We start from the raw sequence: 22,946 nt of genomic DNA, 5'->3' as shown, positions 1-22,946 counted from the left end.
AGAACTGCCATTTTTCTACTGTTTCTCACGGAACAAAACATAAATTAAAGTACATGTTCTCCCAAAAGATGTTCCAGTTAAGTCTAAATCTTAGCTTTCTTTTCTGTCCAAATTAGATTTGCTTAACTGTTCACAGCAAGCAGTAGTGACAAAAATAGTCCTGTAGCCTTTTTAATTAAACAAAACTCATTTATCCTTTTTTTTCCCCTCTATAGAAGAGATGCCCTTCTGTTATCACTGATACTTAAATATTTGCTTTATCACAAAGAATAGCTAGCTGCTGTATATTCTTGTCCTGACCATTGGCTGCAGAGCTAAGGTTAATAAAATGATCAATTCCAAGGTACACAGAGGGTGAAATGCTCAACAGACTTGAAAGTACAACAGATTGTTGTGAAGAAGTCAGGACAGCAGAGGCCCGACTAAATAGGTCAGGTCTCACTGTGTATTTGAAGACTGTTTTATGTTCACAGAAACCTATTTAGTAGACATAAGACAACATTCATGACGGATGCATGCAATCTTTCAGTGTAAAACTCTTCAAGCTTAATTGAATGATTCTGGTATTGTGTAATTCTAACACTGACTGAGGAAAACTGCTCGCCCCTGGTTGCATGCACAGTGAAAACGGCACTCACTCACTTCTTGTATTGACTTAGATCATGTCAAGATAGTGCCATTGGCAATGGAGAATCAGTTGCCAGAGCAATTCTTGGGGACGAGAGAGGGGCCTGATGTCCCCAGATTTTCATTAATTTCGTCCAGTTGTTGAATCCACACTAAAGATGAAATAATTAGTATAGTACCTATCAGTCTGTTAACACAGATGGTCAGAGTCTGTGCTACACAACACCATATTGGAAACAACTCCTGACTGATGTAGTACTCTAAAATTGCACAGTGGATTTTTTCTGTTAGAAGAAAACCACACCCAAGAACAACTGACCCTCCCTTAATAAAACCAAGAGTGGACAGAGCAGATCCCAAATGGCAGAACTGAAGAATGGAGGTGACATATGAAACGTTGATTTGATGCCCATGTTTGACCTAGTTGTTCTACAGAACTTTCATTCATTCGTTGCAAATGATGGATGGTGAATGAGGCAGTAAGCCATGGGGAGAGGAGGACAGTTTTTTGTTTTGTCTTGAACACTGTAAAGCTGGACTCCATTTCTGGCTCTCACACAGGCTTCCTGTACCAAGTCTGGGTAAAACTATTAATGTGTATTTAGAAAGAGGTCAAACTAAGGCAACTGCACATTTCTTACTCTTTCATGGCTTAAATTTAATACTGCTCTTCCTAGTCTTCCAAACAGGGAAAAAGATTCTAAAATTTTCACACTGGAAAAAAAAAAAATGGCCATTTTCTTCCTTGGTTGAAAATCTGATTATGGATAGCAGTTAAGCAAATGAGTAGCTTGAAGAAATTCCAGCGTACTCCTGATCCCAAAACGAGGCAGTTTATATTCTTTATTCCCCATCTTTCTAACCCACTATTTCAGGGAGCTCTTCTTTGAATCCTTTACTCTAGACAAGATCTCCACTTTCCTGTATGTTGCTGTACTATCTTTCGGTTCAGCACTTGCATGTTCCTGTTGCTTAACTCCTTGTTTCTCAACCATTTAATTGCAGATGAAGCTTCTAGACAAAGGATCAGTATTTTCCCAGCTCCTATTTTCCTCTAAAAATTAGCAGGTCTCATTGGCAGGAATGGTGAACTTAAACATTTTGTACATTGCAAAATGGCTGAGAGAGACCACGTGGACTAGAAAAGCAAGAATATGTGGGGAGGCTGGAAGTGAGACGCACTTTCGTTTAGGCTGAAATAACATTTTCAACTCCTTCTGAAACCCAAGACTGCATTAAGTGGCCTTACAATATAGTGTTTGCTTTCTGCCCCAATATAGTGTTTGCTTTCTGCCCATGCTTACACCCTCTGCTCTCACCTCCTCTTTGAAGACTCTGTAAATGTAGGAGTCTTTCCTGTCAGTGATGGAAGAAGTGCAAGACAGACCAGACTCTTGATGTAGCTCCTTCCCCTGGTTAGGCTAATTGACAGAGCAGTAATTGGCTGAGTAGTTCTGCAAAGGCAGACATGGAGTCTAGCAAACTGTCTCTTCTGCCTTATGTCGCCTGAGAAGAGGCACTGGGATCCGAAGTCACTGTCTCTACCCCATATCCACTGCAACTAAAATAGGCCTGGGCACGACACATTCATCTCTCTGCTTTTCTGACAAGAGCTGGTTACACCACCGCTCGCTGGGTAAGCAGTCTTACTAGTTCTTCAGACCGCAGCTGCCAGTCACACAGTGGACATCAGCCACACTATGCTCCTTATCAATGTATACTGGCACATTTTGCAGCAAGGGCCGTAGCACTTCCACGCTTGTGGCAATGTCTCTCTATGAAGTTCAAAACATGTCTCAAACTGCCTTTATGAACGTGACATGCCACCTCAGATGCTGTAAACCTCAGCAGACAAACCAGACCATTGTATTAGAGCCATGTCACAAGATGCTAGAGGTCCCACAATACCACAGTCCTTCCCACCTTTTTATATTATAACCCATTTCTTACTCAGTCATTTCCCTTTTCACACCTATGTTATGAAACAGTTAACCAAGGTGAAGGACCGTTTCCATCTTACATTAATGATTTCCACCGATTTATACTTGGACAGCCTATTAAATGGAGAGTAATTCTGATACTACATCTGTGGAGATGGCAAAACCACATATATGAATGAGTGTAATCCATTCATGGTTTTATGGACCTTAAGTTCTCTAGAGAGTGTCCCTGAGTGCTGGATTTTACATTTAGATTGCTGAGTTAGCTGAACTGTGTGTAATATCACCAGTAGGCAAAGAGCTCCCTATTGACTATGGGCAGAGGAAGGCCCTTGTGCATTATTTCAGCAAGGATGTGAGCTGGCATGCGCCCATGAAATGAAATGTTGTACAGCTATATTCGGGGGTTTTTTACAGGTTATGTGAATAAATGATGTGTGGAGCTGAAAGCTCTCACTCACTGAAAAGCTCGTCTCTTTTTCCCAAATACAGGAATAGAGGCGCATTAGACATGCTTACATTTCTTAATGTGCCTGTGGGAGAAATAATCCGGTACAGCCATCTTCCTGTGCCCCTCAGATTCATAAATAATCTCACTCTTTGGGGCTAGCAAAGTGTAGAGCTCAGCTCAGAATCAGGTCTTCAATATTTTACCGTCTGGCTGCTTTTCCCGGTTCTTGACAGTGATACTTCACACGGAGTTCTTCTTTTGTATTTATGTATTTATTTAGTAGCAGATGTTTGCTTCTGATGAGTTATAAGGCAATATTATGGAGACCGAGTGCAATTAATATGCTTTATAAATGGGATTATTTCCACTCCACTTTAAAAAAGATGTAGTGTTGTCAAAGCTTAACTCTAAACCACACCTTTATAGTCCTGCGCACGTTCACAGAACTTAACTACAGAGCCAGTGACTGAAAGGGGCTGGACGGCAGCGGCAAGCCCTGTGTTCGCATACGTGCCTTTTGCTCTTCGGGGCTGGCAGCTGAAGTGGAAAAGGTGCTCAGGGGGCTTGGTTTTGCTGGGGCAAAGCAGAATTTCTCCAGCTACTCAGCAACCCGGTTTCTTGCATTGTCCACAGGAGCTTCAGCTCAGGAAGAACTACTTCAAAGGCTGTATACAGCTTACGGTGCGCCTCGGATTGAAACGTAGCAAGTCCGTTTCAACAAAGGCAATGAAGAATTAAGGATCATAAGGTCTTCTAGGCTTTATTACTAATTTGCACTGATTTCAAAAAGAGGGAGGAAAGGAGAGGTTGACTGTCCTCTTTCTATTTTCTTTCCTTGACTTCTTAAGACTCTGTATCTAAGTGCAACCAATACCAAAACCCAGACCCTTACATTTGTATTTCCCTAACTGTGGTGACTTAAACTTCTAATTAACTAATCAGTTAAAAGAAAGTCTTTGAAGATCATTTATGGACTCAGAGGTGAAAAAAATTGTAATCTGGACAAAGCCACAGAAGAAATTACTAGCACAAAACCAGCCTGTTCTGTTCCCTCATTAAAGTCAATGTTATTTTTCTCACAGATAAGCACTGCCCCCAGTTAACAGCCTAAACCTCAAATTATAGAATATACATAGCGAACAGTTACGACATTAAATAATTACAGAGATGAAGAAATAAAGGAAATCCTCTAAAATAAAAATTGGGAAATGGAATTTAACAAACAAATAAAGAAAAGAGGGCATAATTAGAAATAAACAACCCACAGGACAGGAAGAAGTCTCCGTCCTTTTGAACAATTGTTTTCCCTATCTTGCAATCAAAAGCATGTATTAGACTTCTGCTCTACCTCTATACACAAACATATGTGTATGTAATGATGAAATAAGTGATAGTTCACATTCCTAAATGCTGCATTAGTTGTATTTCATGCAAAATGAGAGGAAAAGAGTTCCATGGATAAGCTGCCAGTTATAGTCACATTACAAAATTTTTAAAGCCTGTATTTTGCACATACTTTTATAAGAACTAGACACCACATAGCTTAATTGCAGTTCAAATACTGCTTTGAATTAATTAACTCACCCACCATCATGCTGTTGAATGCTTGCAAAATACTTAAAACTTTCTATTTCCTCAAAACAATTGGGACTTTTCTTTAAATAACTGTTGTGGTTTTTCCTGTTACCAAAAAGTTGGCTAGTTAAAAGTCAGTGTGTCACAGTCCATATACAATCCATCAGACATCCCTGTTCACGGTGACAATTATAAAAAATGGGACTCACCTATAAAGTAGGACAGCAGTATTGCCAGCAGCACTGAGACCCCTACAGCACAGAGCGCAGTGCATTTCCAGCTACAGTACTTCGAAGACTTCTTGAATTTAAAAGCACTTCTGGATAGAGTGTTCCTAGGTAGTGGCCGAGTAGGAGGGGAATAAACAGAGCCGGATGCCATTGTGTACCCTGGCGTTGCAGTACTGAACAGCGGTGTGGTCCCCGTTCCTGTTTTGAATAGGAAATGCCTGTGGAAGAAAGAGTGTATGGTAAAGTATAAAAGTAAATAAAGCTGGAGCACAGGCAGTCATACCTCTTTTGTTTAATGTTGCTTATTTTTCAAATAGCGAACAACATCCAATCGACAAAGGGTCACGGAATCAATACTTGTTGTAACACTCGGACATAAAAGACACTTTCCCTTTAAGAAAAGACTGAACCCCCCCAAACATAGTAATACACTGGTTTCCAGACAGGAAACAAAACTACCCAAAACACAGTATGGTAGGGAGGAGGTCTCTCATAGTTTATCCAACAAGTTGGGACAGGCTTTCTGCTGCTGTTTATTTTTCTTGGCTTTTGCTACAGACTACAGGGAACTCCATTAAAAAGTCAATAATAAGCAATCTGACTATAGCCCACACTACTTATCACAGCCCTCCTGGGTTAAGTACAAAGAAAACAGCAATCTCTCAGATACAAACTTTTGGCAACTTTGCCAGAATTAGTCAGTTAACAGATTATTTTTTTTGTGTCCTAAATACTCAGTTCACTAAGCCATATCTCCTTGCATGTAATCTTACCATAACAAGATCGTACTATGGATACAGCAGCTGGGGAAGGACTCTGAAGAAATGTATTTAGTAAGTGCTTAAAAGAACCACTGCCAGCAAGAGAAATGAAAAGCAAAGCCGAAGTTAAGACACACTCTGTGAGTTACCAGTAAACTTAATTTTTTTTCCAATTTAAATTTCTAAAAGAAGTATTACGCCCTGAGCCCACATGCAGTAGAACCCTCTAATTTTAGTTCATGCAGGCATAATTATTTTGGAAGAGCCTCTAAGCATAGCAGATACTACCTGGAGTTTTTCTCCTGATGCACGTATACAACTCCACAAACAATAAAACCTCAGCCAAACAAAGTTCTTTGCAGCAGGGTTTTTTCCACCAATTTGCTATGTTGGCAAATCTGTAGTGTAAGGCTTGGCCTTACCTAATTAGATTTTGCAAAATGAATACATTATAGCTAAAAATGGTAAGAAAGCACACTGTGGAGAATTTTGAACTTACCAAGCACACAAACAGCTGAACAGAACTAGAGAGGTGTTTGCATTTTTTAATAGGTAAGAGACACTCATGAATTGCTGATACCCAGGTCCTCCTGAAGCTGAGTGCATGCTTACACTGTGTTTGCCTACTGCAGGTCACCTACACAGTATGGGTCAGAGGATCTGGCCCCAAATGAGCTAGCTGTGGAGAGGAAAGCCCTCCAGTTATACCATGTGGCACTGTGGACTCCTTCTTGGCTGATGGGACTTTCATCCTTCAGGATCCACGCTTGGATCCTTGCATAGTAATGGACCAACCTACACAGGTATAGCAGCTTTGTCAGAAATGCACTGTAGAGACACTAGAAATGAAGTTGCCCCACTGCAGGCTGAGAAAAATACCAGCAGTTGATAAACAAGGTTTGTGATTTGCAGGTGATTTTGCTATGGGAGGTTAACAGATGAACTAGAACATCTTGGCATAAGCCCTCTCCTTGAAAATATTTGCATTACAAACATGATCCCATGAAACATGCAACACAGGTTACTTCATTCCGAACAATATTCAACTTGCTGGCAGTAACAACAGAAGGATATGTGCTAGATGTACTGCTGCACAACAGCACATCCCAATTTTTCTTAGCTTTTGAGCTCAGAGGATTACCAACAATTTCAAAAGACAAAGCCCTGGTGGTTTAAATCCTCTCTAAGAAGGTATTTCATTAAAAGCTGTGCCATTTCCCATGTAGCAAACACCAAAATAATAACTAGTCCTATATAAAAAATGTTTTACACCTTACAACACCATTACTTCGATTTTACAGACTCACAGAAGCATGTAGATTCATTAAGTCCTGGTAAAGTGTCTTATCCACTTGACCTTTACTGCTCTTTCATTTCTGGTTACGTATGGTAAATGCTATGTCCAGGTATCACAGAATCACAGAGTATCCCACAAACAATCTCTACATAAATCTCAAGAAAATGCCAAACACAAAGACAGCTGTTTTCCTCTATGTGCAACGTGTAGTTTTGGGGGATTGAAGGAAAGCCATACAATAGATATTATAATACTCCTCTCAAACATCAGCTTCCATGTTAAAAGTAAGAAGCTGCCTGACCAACCTACAATTTTCACATCCTCCTGCTCTTGCTGTAAAAGCCCAACAGACTAAAAATGGAAACTTGAATGGAACTCCATATACGCTAAGCTTTCACAAAATAATACAATGAAACTGTCAGCCTCTGATCTTTCTCCCCCTTTTATTTTTCTCTGAGAAAGTGAGAGCTGAGACATTGGCTTTAGTACAGCACAGCCTACTAGAGAATGTAATCCACATTCTCAAAGCCTTTGAGGAGCTAATCCCATAGATAAACTCAGGAGATGGCTGCATATCCATGGTGGTGTGAACTGTCACAGCTCTAGCAGTCCACCGCAGGCATCTAGGCAATGAAAGGAAATTGTAACTTTCATATGTGAAACACAGAATCATTTAGGTTGGAAAAGATCTTTAAGATCATCAAGTCCAACTGTTAACCTAACACTGTCAAGTCCACCACTAAACCATGTCCCTAACCACCGCATCTACACACCTTTTAAATACCTCCAGGGACGGTGACTCCACCACTTCCCTGGGCAGCCTGTTCCAATGCTAGACAACCCTTTCGGTGAAGAATTTCCTCCCTAACAGCCAAGCTAAACCTCCCCTGCACAGCCTGAGACCATCTCCTCTTGTCCTATCGCTTCTTACTTGGGAGAAGAGACCAGCACCCACCTCGCTACAACCTCCTTGCTGCAGGGAGTGATGAGGTCTCCCCTGAGCCCCTTCTCTCCAGGCTCGACAACCCCCGTTCCCTCAGACGCTCCTCATACCACTTGTCCTCTAGACCCCTCACCAGCTTCGGTGTCCGTCTTTGGACTTGCTCCAGCACCTCAATGTCCTTCTGGTAGGGAGGGGCCCAAAACCAAACACAGGATTGAGCATGGGGCCTCACCAGTGCCAAGTACAGGGGGACAATCACTTCCCTAGTCCTGCTGGCCACATCAGTATTTCTGACACGAGCCAGGATGCTGTTGGCCGCCTTGGCCACCTGGGCACACAGCTGGCTCATGCCCAGCCGGCTGCTGACCAGCCCCCCAGGCCCTTTCCCCCAGGCCCTTCCCAGCCGCTCTGCCCCAGCCTGTAGCGCTGCGGGGGGCTGGTGTCACCCACGGGCAGGACCTGGCACTGACCCGTGTTCAACCTCATACAGCTGGCCTCGGCCCATCAGTCCAGCCTGTCCAGATCCCTCTGCAGAGCTTTTATATCCTCAAGAGATCAACACTCCCCCCCAGCTTGGTGTTGGCTGCGACCTTGCTGAGGGTGCACTCGATCCCCTCATCCAGATCATCGATAAAGATCTTAAACAGGAGTGGGCCCAATACGGAGCCCTGGGGACACCACTTGTGACCGGCCACCAGCTGCATCTAACTCCAGTTACTACCAGTCACCGGGCCCGGCCGTCCAGCCAGCTTTTTACCCAGCGTAGAGTTCACCCGTCCAAGCCCTGAGCAGCCAGTTTCTCCAGGAGAACGCTGTGGGAATTCAGCAGTGTGTAGTCCCAGGCAGCACAAAGCGTGACTGCTCACCTCAAGCTATTCTTCCTTGGCTTTGACTCCATGAATACAACGCCAGAGTACTGGCTAGCTGGAGAACACCAAGATAAAAAAAAATTACAGAAAACCCAGCCTGTGGTTTAAGAAAATTTGTTGGGATCTCTATTTCTAATGAGTGGAGTTAGTAACAAAGTTGTCAGCGACTCTCCTGCTACATTAACTTTGAGTGATAAGTATTTAAAATGTAAGACTATCAGACTTGCACATCTTGTCTGTATCACTGAGCTATGCCAAAGTGTTCCCGTGAGACACTCAGAAGGATATGGTACCTGACACCAAATCCTGGCTGCTTCCAGATAATACTGAAATTCTTATGCTCTTGAAATATAATCCATCCACAAATGATTTTAATTATATATATCTATCTCCATCTACCTTGTCTTTTCAAACCATGGAACTTAAATGGCTAATTTTTAAAGCCTAAAATGTTTGCACTACTTGACCAGGCACTGACTTACTGGCAATTGCACTATGTTTCATCTCATAGGGAGCTTATAGCATCTGCAATAGCGTATCTTCCATTCAAAATTGATCATCTAACCAGCACTTACTAAATCTTCGTGTAAGCAGCACTTCAAATATTTTATTAAGCTTCAGAGTACAAAAATCCAGTGAATCATGCTAATATGTTATAAGACAAGCTAGCACTATTTTTATAAATAACCTCATTCACTTTTCAAACCAAATAATTTTCTACTTTTACGTTTATTCAGTATATATTTGTCTGCTCATTCAATATATGTTTCTATTATAAAATGCAGCTAATCTTAACATTTTAGGGGGGAAGAATTTAGTACCTAACAAATCTAAACTATAGACTGGGAGCTAAACACAAAGTTATGTCACAAACTAATCCTTGGATGCAAAGACAGTTGTGAAGTCTCCTTATTTCACAAACGGTAGGCATTTTACTTAGGCTTTCATCCTTAAAAGACAGAAATAAAGCATCAAAAACCCCAAAGACATTAGGTCAGAAAACAGAAGCATATGATTGAAAGTAAAATAATGCTTTTAATTTAACTCTGTACTCTCTGAGCACCAAGTGCTGGTGTGCACGTGCTGACATGCAGGCGGTTTTCTTCTTCCTCAAGTTAGGGGGAAGGATTCACATCAAGTAAGGTTTTCTCTGTGCTGCCACTTCTATGGAAAATTAAATTGAAGTACCCACTACGAAATTCAGTAAATGGGAAAGCGGGACAGGAAAAAAGTGATAAAAAATCCATGAGTTGGGCAGAATGATTCAAATTAATTGAAATCTGTGTCTTTAGAGAAACTGATATAGATTATCAAAACATACAAGGACAGTAAGGCTCAAACCATAAGCCCAAATACTTCTGACATAAGATAGCCAGGTGTCCAGCAACAGAAATATGATTTAGAATAATTTCCTTTATGAAAGGATCTGTGACAAAAACTTTTGACCACAGTTAGAAGAAAAGGGTTACTATGCATCAATGAGTGCATCTGGAATGCTCTAAACTCCAGGCTGCCAGAAGCATCAATATTATACAAATAAACTATCACCAAGAAAAAACAAGTATTCCACATTACTTTTAAATAGATTGGTCTCAATTTATATAGAGGTACTGCATAATTTTAATATTCCTAATATAATTTTTACATTAGACATATGATTTCTTTTTTTTTTTTTTTTTTTTTTTTTTTTTTGCTTATGCTGAAATTGCTGCACCTTGCAAAATATTCACTGTGATCTGTAGCTATGATTTCTCTGGTTCTGGGCATCATATATAGAATGCTTTCAATATACTTGGAAGACATGTGAAAAAGCCTATATAATTTGCAACAACTTTCTTGACCACATTTTAGTTCTGTTTCAAAGCGTTTCATACAGCACAACCACATCAATAGAGTGCTGAAGCCCATGGCAAACACGTCACAACGTATTACAAGTCACACAGGACTTTTACAGAATTTGTACTAAATATGGCATTGTGAATAAGGCTCAGCCAAATTCTATTGAACTCTCTTAATTATGTCAGGATATGCATCATATTTTATTACCTGGCCAGAGAGATTTAAAGGCAGCTGTTGTTATTTTGTGCGATATTATTTAGATGATGCCTGCTGCCACAGAATAAAGATCAGTATCGCTAGGCCTTATGCATATACAACAACCAAACACTCCTCACCTTAACAGCTACAATACCACTGATCCAGAACAAAACTGCTTTTTGAATATATGTGCTTAAAAAAATCTAAATCCCTCCCTCCTTCCCAACTCTTTGAACCTTGTGTATTGTTGTATACTTACCAGCACCTGAAGAATCTGGGGCAGAATAAATCTATTAGTTTGGTCATGTTTCTGAATAGAGAGATTTCACTGTGACAAATGTCATAGTGCTATTGCAGTACAGGTTTTCTTGCAGTACTGTCTCCTATGCTGTCCTAAATACAGTCTGTTTGGTCATTTCTATGACGGCGTTAATGATATCTGTCTCTTCAGATCATTACAGACCACTATCACAAGAGCACTAAGGAAGAACAGCTAGAACACTCAGAAGACTGCACTACAAAAGGCATTCACTGTTAGAAATTATCTCTGACCTGGACTTTTGAAGGAGGTCTCTGTCTAAAAAAATCAGTATAAGGGGTAGGGTTCCCACAAGCATACACAGTACAATGAGCAAGTTAAATATTCTAAAAAACTGTGGAGAAGGAGGATAATCTTATTCGACAGAGAACAGTTACGTGTGTTAAACCTGTAACTGTAACCAGATGAGCAGAAACAGGAATTGCTGCAGATCACCAGGACCAATACCCTGTCCGAAAGTGGCCAGTGCCAAGGGAAGGGATGATGCCTTCCCCTCTACTTATTCACTAACAGCTCACTTTCTCTAAATAGTCCAAAACTCACGTGCTCACTGATGTCTTGTGGTGTTTTTTTCTGTAGGCTAAGCATCCATCGAGTCAAAATGTATTTTCTTCTCTGTATTTCAACCAACTGTTCCCTTGTTCTTGTATAATGACTATGTACTGTTTGCCCCACAGTACAGAAAGATAAAATTTGTATAATATGTTTGATTCCCTTTATTTTTAGGGTAAAACCTATAAAATCATTAAAAAGTAATTGCCTAAATGAAAAAAAGCAAAATTTAGCCTCTTTATGGGTTAGGCAAAGGCAACTGTGTAGTTGAGGACAGCTGTTTTGAGATACATTCTGCACTGAAACAACAGGTAAGAAAACTGACATTTAGAAGATGACAGAACGGAAAGTGACTTCAGGACAGGTGGAGGAGGAAAGGAAAAATATCCCTAACATTTTTTGTATGTTTCTTTTACTGTTAGGTACCACAATACCCCCAAATATTTAAGTATATCTGTAAGTATCTAAATATTTCTTTAATGTAAGTAACAAATCCACTAATCTGTTATATTTGACTCACCTGTTCTTCTTGCAACTTGAGGAAAAACCCTGGACATAGTAGTAATTACCAGCACAGGGGACCACTGCTGGACCAAAAGATCATACTTTACTTGACGCTTCCTGCCAAGGCAATACTATTCTGTCCTCCGTAACCACAGGTTAAATACTTTATGAAATGAGCACACCGATTTTTATGTTGTGGAGTATAGGTTAATCTTTGCCCCAAACCCTATTCAAATCTGCCAGTATCTACCTCTATTAAAGATTACCTATTTGCCTCTAAGGAGTATTGCATCTGCGGACATTATATGAATTAAGACATTTGTAAACAAGCCCAGGTAAATGGTCTTACCCATTCTGCTAAGATCTTCCAAGGCACAACGTGGTAATACGTACACCTCAGACATCCAGAATTAGGAACACATCAATCATATTCTACTAAGCCTCAAGAGGCAGCAAAAACATCCACCGATTCCAATTTGAGTGAATGCAAATTGAGAGAAATGTAAATTTTAGTGAATTTATGTTTTGGTGACATATTTACCACTCGGGACCAATACTTCAGGAGACACGACTTCTCTGCTCAGAATATGACAGTACTCCTAATGACTTGGTTTTGATGTTTAATATAATGGTATTACTGAATTTCTGGGAATAAACCCTGTAATTACTCTGTTTTGTAATGAATACAGCTGTGATGACTGCTCAACTAAAGTAAAAATAAAATACCATACTTTGTCCAAAAATGGTCCCAATTCATAATGCACCTATCTGGAGCCGTCAGCAGCCAGTAATTCTGCTTTTCAAAAGTGCAATGGCACCTTCTGCAACAGTTTGGCAGCATCATGATAGCTGCAGCTTTATCTTTTTATTTTTCTGATGGTTCAAAGGGCCAGAGGAAAGTCAGAATAGACTTCTGAGGTTTGGGAGTTTTCATTCTCTACCTCACATATGTTGTTACTGACATATGCAGAGACAGCGTGTGCCTATCTCTGTGTGAAGACCTAGCATTTTCTTTGCCATTTCCAGACAAAGAAATCAATTAATCTTAAAAAAGTTAACTTCAAGAGAGGATGGATATCTCTAGCTACAACTATTTTAGTTTGCTCCAAATTCCCTCGTTTAAGTTTTTTTTATTTCTCTCTCTCCTCGAGTTTCCTTAATGCAAACCAGCTGAATTTTTCCCTCCTGGGAATGGGTAATCATGCTTTTGGGTTTGTTTACAAAACCCCTACCAGATACATTAACTGTCAGAATCAGAAGAAAACCATTAACTGTGGAAAAACAGGGGGCTGAGATCCCAATCAACCATTGCACTGCATCTACGGACTGGTGTGCTCTCTCTCTGCTGACAGACCCTATTCATGCTGGACTGAGTGGGACCATGACCCTCACCTGCCACCTGACATTAGAGAGCTCTGCCTGGTTCACTAATGGATAGATCACATCAATAAATCTGATGATTCCTTGCATTGAGTCGAGGAAGCAGATTGAAAGAGAAGATTAATCTTGCTGACTGACATTATAGGGAAGATGTAAAAGATAACAGAAAGTACTGGCTAGGTCTCATATGAACTCTAGTTCACTGATGCATGAGATCGGCTTTCCCAGTGGGCTCCAGAAGGAATTGGATTTTTGTTTCTCTGTGAGCATTTACGCCTGTCTTCATCTTCTGTTAACATTCTTCTGAGATGAAACCTTGTAGCTGGTGGTGTTTGCCCTTAGCACAGGCTTATGACTGACTTCCCCAGAACCATATGGCTGCATTTAACATAAATCCAAGTCAGCACAGAAACTGTATTATGCTGTGAATTTGTCTCAGCTTATTTTCTGTGCAGAACTGCAATCGAAAAATTGCTTAGGAAGAGACAAAAGTGAATTTCCACTTCCTCAGAGCCAATATTAATACTACCATAATCCAGTAAAAAGCTCCAAGATCACAACAGATCAAATGATGATCAAAGTTTGGGGGAAAGAAAGAGAAGAGAGCTATTACCTATACGCAAAACCAGAGGAAACATCTGTGGGAACTGGAGATAAGCCTCTTCCAACAGCTTATTCAAATGCTTCAGAAAACCACTTTACATATGGTAACACTTGCTTGAATTTGGGTGGGTTTACACTGAGGACCCGCTTTCTTCACAAACTGAAGACTGAGAGCCAAGAGAGAAAAGAAGTCCTACTAGGGCTGCAAGTGCCTTCCTCACTGCTTGTGTGTTCTTTCACATCTGCCCCAGCAGGTTACTGCTCCACTGCTGGCTGCTGTTGGAGAAAGACTGGAGAAGTCAGGCATGGCAACCTGCAGCTTCAAACAGCAATTCAGACTCACCAGTATCCCAACCTGCTGTGAAAGCCACCAGGACATGGTGACTTGAAGGACTGGATACTGACAAAAGCTCCAAACTTCCTCCCTGTAGGTGTGCAAGAGTAAATCTGCAATGCACCTACCTTCTTGGTGGTGTAAGAAAGAATATAGTGCTACTGCATGCACCTGTAAATATCCTACTATTTGTTCCTCCAAATTCAGATTCAGGCTGCTAGCTCTCTCCCAGGGAGAAGGGGGAGCTCACTTCTGTGATACGCAAATGCGTATCTAGGATCATAAGAACCAGTATAATCAGATGGCTCTGCCAAGCCTGCTCTTTCACACTCCTCTGCTACGCTACAGCTCTGTGAAGACGAGCAAGGAAAACAAACGCCACGAGGCTACACTTTGCAAAAGTGAGCAGGAAAGTCTGATGCAAAGAATGACTCACGGTGCTGGGCTAGCAAGTGAAGAAACTTGCCACCGTTTTAGTTACTCATCTTCGCTGCAGGATTGTCCCATTACCTATTTTCCAGAGGACAGTGGCTGTTCTTACAGGCTTCTTCTGGGTCTCTCAGAGGACTAGTACTTACACAGACTTCCACCTAGGCTACAGGAAGTGCCTTGGCTCTTGATATCGTTAGTGATATTCATTTCCCAAGGAGACAGCAGATGAAGTGAACCTAACAGCCCCTTAGTGCACTTTGTGATACTGACAGTGTTCATGCTATTCCAGTTCTCCTCTCTCCAAAGGAAGAGAGAGTAGAGGAAAGCATCTGAATTTTCCAGTGAGGACTGGAAATGTTCCTGTGGGCAGTAAGCCTTTATATTACAATTCCTCATCTTGTTCTCTGCCCTTCTGAAACCATATCCCTACCAAGACAGAGAGAGAAAGAGAGCAAGTTGTCTCTGAGATGAGGTATTCTAATCTTGGCCAGTTCCTGCCTTGTGTATTGAGTAAATTAAGCTTTCCAGGGAGAAAATCAAAGAAGAAAGGTAGGCCACAAGTACTCCTCCAATCTCTTTTACTGCCCTTGCTGTCTTCATAAAGTTGGAAGAGAACAACTGCTCTAAATGTCTCAAACAGCACATAGAGACAATTTCAAAACCCAAATGTGGTTTAGGAGAGCCTCAGAGCTGCATTATTTACCCAAAGATTAATTCAGAGGTTGGAACAAAGGTTGAAATCTCATCTGCAGCTGAAAGCCCTGACTGAGCTGCTGGACATTTTAAAAGGAGATAAAAGCCGAAGGAAGTTAAAGTAGTGAAGTATTATTCTGTCAGTGACTGATAGGATCTGATTCTGCCTCAAGCTGCAAGCAGGATGAAGTTGCCATCATAATGGATCTATCTGTGAACCTTAGCTCACTTTTTGATGTCCATAGCTGTGGTTCTCTTGCAATTCAGAGTCTGTGATAACCTGTGATGAACTCTGTCCTGCCACTCAGTAGTGCTACCAGCAGTCACTCAAACAGCCAGATTCACGTAACTACAATGACAGCACTGTCATAACCTCTGAGTTACAACCACTACCACCAATCTGGCAACTGTGCATGCACATATGATGCAAATGTCATTCCTGTTTTCCAGTCTTTACTGTCCCTTGGTGAAAACTGGTCTAGTACACTTCCATAGTCTCCCATTTGCAACATGCCAAGATTTGTAGACTTGAGAGACCACCATCCAGGGATTCAACACGGCAGGGGATTACACCTTGTGCCCAGAAGAGGGTGACGCTCTATCTTTATTGGTACGTAACTTACACATGCGCCTTTTTGGAGCTGGACTTCTCTTTGTGCAACCAACATTATCAGAGACACTGGCTGCTGGCACTAGACAGTCATCAAGGTCTGCTTTGCCACCGTGTTTGGTATTATTTTCTCACCTGTTTGAATGTGACAGAAAGAATCCCTGGAATCTGTTCAGATTCCTTTCTGGTTCAACTTGAGCCTCACTTACTGGGATTGCAGACTTGACTGCAGCCATGCAACCATAGAAAAGACATAGAAAAAAAGATCTGTAAAATTTGTGTGCTTAACTTCATGGTATCGATGACATTTTTTTACTGAAGTGTTTCTCTGTTTAACCTGTGATTTTTTCAAGCAAGTTCGAAGAAACTTCAGAGACTGTGTTGAAAGACTTCTTATCAGCATTAGCCATCAGATATAAAATCTTTGTTTTGATTATTTCTGGCTTCTACCAGTAGTAGAACAAATGCCAGCAGCCAAGGTTTCTCATCACCTTGAGTCATTCCTATAGGTGATCAGATTTATGCTATTCAAAAGGATTTCACAAGGAATCACAAGCAGTAAAGGACATGGAATAATCTTGGGTTTCATCCTAGATATTCAGCCTATAGTCCTCTAGCATTTTAGCTAAGTCCTACCATGCCTAACAACCACCCTCGGTTTCTCTTTCTGGACTACCCCATCTACCGTTTTCACACTCATTCTTACCCTTCTGGGCCCAGCCATTTCCAGTTTTCCCCTCTCCACCCTGCACTCCTGGCTTCTTCCACTCTTAATTTAATTCACTATGCTTTTATAACAACCTGACCTGTTTAAACAGAGCTCTCCTGAACTTTTTCCCAACAAATGTCAAAAATCCTCAGCCAACCTCCTTGCAAAGAAGTCTTAAATACAACAGGAAGTTTTCAAACCTCAACCCTGTAAAAATATGAAATTTTCAGAAAATGAGGAGATTCTATAGAAATAGAAAATGCTAGGAATCTTTATCGATAAGAAATATAAATGCAGTCATTTGCTGATAGTGAATCTTACTTTTTTTGCACATTTTGATACCTAGATAACTTGGGGAAAGGACTGTCAGGTTAGGTAAAAGAAAACCAGACTTTTTACTTCAAATTAAGGTGATTTGTCAGCACATATACTAACACATGTTTACATACTAAAGAAAAGAATAGTGGTACCATGTAAAGCCAACAATACATACCATTAAAACACTTTGGCATTTCCAGCTGTCTTATAATTAATGCACTGCACACAAATCTCTCGAAGCTATAAACAACTATTCTTTAGGTCTAGGCCTATGAATCATTACATGAATTTCTATGCAAAATGTCTACTTCTATTATCATTACTAACACTAAAATTGTCAAATTCATTAGATTAATATTCTCTCCATAAGCCATACGAACTAAGAAATCGTGTATCATAATGTAACACACACATGACATGAAAACAAAGAAACAAATATATAATGATTCTAGATGTGACACAGTATGTTAGTGAGGCTGATAAACTGAATCTTCATGCTGATAGTATGTTGTAGTCTCAAATCTATTATGCTTTGGAACGGATGTGCTATTATCTCTGGACAACTTTCACACCAGGAGATGATTCCTGCTAGCATAATTTTAAAAAAGAAGGGATTACAAACAAGATAAATTTCATTATATTGTTACCTGAATTAGTATCAACTAACAGGAATTTCAAATAACATCATTCATTTGCCAAAATACTTGCATTTGGTGGTCCCATTACAAACATATAAAGCACAAACCAGGCATAGTGCTATTAACTCTTCTTCAGCAATTATGCATCTGAATCAGTACTGTATGGTAATTAGTTTACAGGGAACAATAATATTTAGTTTTGTTCTTTTTTACTAGAGCATGCTTACATTTTTACTCTAAAGCATGTATCTTAGGGTCTTCCAGTAAATATCTGCAGTATCTTTGAGTTTGCTAATAAATATTAACTAATTGAATTTAATACACCATTCTCTTGCCGCTGTTCATTTTAATTTGTGGCTATGTGAAAGTTTAAGAGTTTTCAGAACATGAAGCATATCAATGTACAGTGTCAATATATTTTACAGATTAGTTATTAAATGGGCAGGTGCAGATCTCACTTAATCAAATACTATCTTACCCCTTTTACACTGTTAAAAGTTACAAGTAGCAAATCAGAATTTGGACATGTATGATTTTTATCATACTATAAACAAAACAAAAAAAAAGGTAAATTTATGTTTAATAATTACTCACTAAAACCTAGTGAACTGTGCTGGCTAAGAGGCTGGAACTCATTAGAAATGGTACTGCTTTGTCAGGGTTTTTTGGTTGGGTTTTTTTTTGTGTGTGTGTGGAATAGAAACTAAATATACTGATTTGACATAAGAATCGCAAAACAGTTCAAATGTTAAGACAGATCTTAATGACCAAGTTAAGTAGATATGGAACAGTTCTAAAATATACATTTTATTTAAACATTGAAACATTAAATTGAAACATTCATTTATACGGAATTCTCTATTTTCAGTTTATATATTTATCAGCAGTTCTGGTTTCAAACTAGCTGTTAAAAATATTACAGATTAGGTATGTAATTCTTTGATTGGTCATTCCTTATGCTGTATTAATATGTCATATTTCTAAAACAAACATTTGCTGAGTACTAAATATATTACAAACTAAGGATCAGATCTGGCAAATGTGTAATCATGCAAATAGCTTGCAACAGCTTGTAGAATCAGGCCATAGTGAATTAACACAACCTCAACTGCACTCTTACTTTCTTAAGTGAAAGCAAACAAGATTTGGCAGTCAAAGTTTACCATTTTTTATTTACCATGAGTCAGTATGACAAATCATTTGACAATTACTTTTTTTAAAAAATCAGATATAAAGATGAGGAAGTCTGTCCCAGATGTTTTTGACTATTGTAACCAGCATTTTTTTTTTTCACATCACATTTTGTCTCCTGTGTCAACAGTTAGCATCATGCAAACACTTAGAGTCACATACCCATAACTGCTATCGTGATATGTTGGAGAAAACACATCCATCTCTATAAGGTTGTCATGACCATTTGCAAGGACTGCTTGATTTCCTAATTCTCTATACACAAAGATACAAAAAGATTAAATTAGAGTGGCAATGTCAAATTAAAGAACGGGATGATCCCACAAAAAGAATATACTGACTCGTTGCATAACTTTCCTTTCCCACAGATGTGCAAAACTGCAACTGCATTTTGAATGTGGGATGTGCCTTCCATGCTGTCTTCTGAACTACATGTTGGATTGAAACCTGACACAGCATTAACAAGGCTACCATTAGGTGGTCACTACCCTTTGGTGGTCCCTTATTTAAGTGCAAGTCCTTGAATAAAGTTCCTGGCTGCTGCCTGTGGCAAGACAGGCTTAAAGACTGAACAGTGCATAGTGGGGGATGTTGTTTACTTGATGAGGCTGGACCGGAGATGAAGTAATAAAAGTGAACTGAGACAATTAAAAGACAGTCTCTTGCTGGCTATCTGGCACAGCCAGTCAGTCAGCCAGAAAATATGCAGAGGGCTGGCTACCAGAGTGAGTGGAGATGTCACATTCTGCAGACAACACTGCACAGCAGCCTGGGAGGGAAAGGAAGGACCACAGACTCTGGCTCTCTCGGGGAAAGGCAAGCAAATGAAGGAGGAAAAACAAAGCTATGCACTAATATTTTATTTAGGACTACATGTTTCTTTTGTCCTATCTAAACCAGGAAAAGGTTAGTTTTGGAAAAAACCACTGGGTCTATGCTTACTTCAATGGCTGTGTATCTTTGAAGAGGGGAACGATAAACGCAGGGAATACTGTGCAAATACTATCGAATTCTGGACTATTGGTGCTTGCCTAAGAGACGGGATGAAGCACACAGCATGGTCAAATTCCAAATATTCATGGTGACAGCAAGGGATTTTTGCGTAGGAAGGATGCCAAAGAGATCAAGCAAAAATCTAAAGTAACACAATATTCACACCAAGGGAAACTTGTAAGGATATGGGCTCACTGTGCTAGGATTCAAACACAGATGCTTGGTGAGTACCTAACTGCATGAGAACGTCAAAAGAAAAAATAACTTTTTTATTCAACTTTACTGTTTGAAAACAATACTGGTTGTTTGACTTAATGAATGTGGATACATACTACTACAATACCATCTAATGTGTGTATATACCGACCCCATAATTAGGGTAGGTCAATCTGTAAAATGCATTCATGCACTCAGCAATCTGAGACCTGTTTCCTCAACTTGCAAACCAGTGATGTGGCATGCCCACGATGATGCACAAGGTCTTCAGATGACTGGGATTTGAACCCCATCCCCAATTTCTGCCTTTATTTTGCACCATGCCTTCTCAATGTAAGTAACACGTTCTAATCATGTCCATGCATGAAAACGTGGAAGACTTACAGAATGGAACAATTTTGAATTTGATTAAAAATAAAAAGGTACTGTTTTAGTGGGTGGAATGTGTAAAATAGCTGCTTCGAGCAGACTTTCACCACCAGCAACACTGTGTTTTTGCAATCAATCAGCCTCTACACAAATTGATTTGAGACTTCCCTGGAAACTATCAACACCCTTTCCACACCTTAATCAATACTGAAGGCGCTAGTTTCATTGGCAGTCCACCCCGATATAGACACCTGGGTATGTTCATCACACTTTAGAAATTTCCAAAATCTTCACGTTTTAAAATGAAGTTTGGATCAAGCTTGCAGAATGGTTTTGAAGTAACGCATTCTAGGAATTGTTTTTTTCTGCAGCACTTCTAAGGTATTCAAATAGTTCAATTGAATCCTTTAAAATGATGAAATATTTTCCAGCCATCAAGTATTTCTTCAAGTGATTCCCTCTTTCTTCTCAATAAAATTAGCAGATAAGTAACTGAATACAGTAATGTTCCTACCAACTGTATTTTTAAGTATGTTAGGGGTAGGGAAAGGCTCACATTATCAGTATAGACTACAAAAACCACATTAGCTTCTTTGTTAGTTTCTATAAAAAATTCACAGTCCATCATACAAAATACAGCCATCTTTCAAATAATGAGGTATTTTACACAGCAAATCAAGTAAGAAAAAGCAAAGTTCTTTGATTCACTGACACATTAGCACAGATTCTGAATAAAGTTATATAATATTATCAGAGATTTATTCCTTGACTGGAATATGTAAATTTCCCCTTGCTGACAAATTTATCTTAGACATTCAATGCCTAAAATTAATGAAATACTACCTGAGAAATGCACTAAGCTACCAGCTTCCTTTTATCAACAAATTTATGAAATCTAATGTACTTTTCCTCTGCTCATCTCTAACATACATAATTCATTGTGCATTAGAAAAAATCTGCAAATTCAAATATTTGACAGAGAAGGCATTTAAAGACGTAATTTACTAAGTATTTTTAAATACCAGTAATATAGATCCTACTAGAATGCAAAACCATGGAACTTAACTAATGATCCTGGTGCTCATGAACTCATTACTAAAACTTGCAGGTGAATAAAAACTTAAAGGACCAATGATAATAAAAAAAATACTAATATTTAATTATTTAATCACCATTTATATTATTCAGACACCTGATATAGTCACACATTTGCATGATTTTGGCTGTCCAACCAGTAATTCAAAGAACAAAATGGAAAGTTATTTAATAGTCCTGCTTTTTTATTTCATCAAAAGTTAAAATTGCTCTACAGTGCTGACTCCTCCAGCAGATCTATGGATTCTACAGCTGAACTTAATCTGTAGCAGGTTGGGGAAGAGTCAAATAGCGATGACCATTAAATGTCCAATGAAAAGGCCCTGCAGTCTGCAGGAAATATTTTCTTACCGCCTTGCTTTTTTGTTTAAAAAAAGTAGATTTTACTGAGCCCCAATAGAATGAAGACAAGTTCTGCCACTGCTCAGTAACCTCGTTGTCATTTAAAGATGGCATCAAAGGTGAAAGAAGCATTCACATAATCCAAGTCATAGTTTTAGGCTCTCACAAAATTTTAAGCAAAGAGTCTTTTTATTTTTTTATTATTTATTTATAGTTTTAATTTATATTTATATTTTATATTTTAAAACCCATAAATCGGAATTTCTGTTGGATGTTATTGATCTGTCAGCTTATAGTTCACCCATTTAGCTGGTAACAGCAATGCTTTACACAAAAGTATTAACACTACACAGAGCCAAATTGCAGAATATGCTATTAAATATACAACTGAATCCAATATTATGATAGATATATTTTGAAGTCACTTCCATTACTACTGCAAAACAATAGGGACCAGAACCTCCCTCAGGCTTTGCAAATACATATCTCTCACCTACATGCTCATACACAAACCCAGCCTTTTCACTATCCAGCAAGCTGTATGTCATTTTTATGCCACCCATCACCAGTATGAGCCTATAGAGATAGAAAGACAGCTATGTATATATGCTGACATATACATTCTGTACCTCTAAATGGCTGTCATCTAAGTCAGTTAAAAAAAAAAAACACCAGGGGGGAAAAAAGCTGACTATGAGCATAAGCTGAAGTATTGCCAAAGTGGAAATAAACTTTCTTTTAGGCTGAGAAAAGGATGAAGGAACAGACCTATCACAAAGTTGTTAACATAGTTGAAACTAAGCCTAAGAATCACACTCAGTAGGGAACCTTAGCCAAAAAAGGGAAAAATCAATGACAAGTAAGATGGGTTCTTCACCTCCAGAGTTCCAACCAAGTGAGACTATTAGAGAAACTACA

General features: G+C 39.4%; 1 protein-coding gene across 7 annotated transcripts in view; it reads right to left on the bottom strand.

Moving 5' to 3' along the window:
• The window catches only part of TENM3 (teneurin transmembrane protein 3), a 323,343-nt gene that overhangs the window by 112,041 nt on the left and 188,356 nt on the right, over positions 1-22,946 (bottom strand). For 4 of the 7 annotated variants that reach the window (XM_040600425.1, XM_040600594.1, XM_040600681.1 and 1 more), the window contains exons 5-6: positions 19,176-19,268; positions 4,803-5,041 (exon numbers count right to left, since the gene is read on the bottom strand). In XM_040600425.1, the coding sequence (XP_040456359.1) occupies positions 4,803-5,041; positions 19,176-19,268 (332 nt within the window). The remainder of the gene's footprint in view (positions 1-4,802; positions 5,042-19,175; positions 19,269-22,946) is intronic. The other 3 variants (XM_040600773.1, XM_040600957.1, XM_040600860.1) reach the window with 1 other exon arrangement.

The sequence above is a fragment of the Falco naumanni genome, chromosome 1 (genome assembly GCF_017639655.2).
Source record: "Falco naumanni isolate bFalNau1 chromosome 1, bFalNau1.pat, whole genome shotgun sequence".
Taxonomy (NCBI): domain Eukaryota; kingdom Metazoa; phylum Chordata; class Aves; order Falconiformes; family Falconidae; genus Falco; species Falco naumanni.
This window is presented reverse-complemented; position numbering and strand designations above follow the sequence as displayed.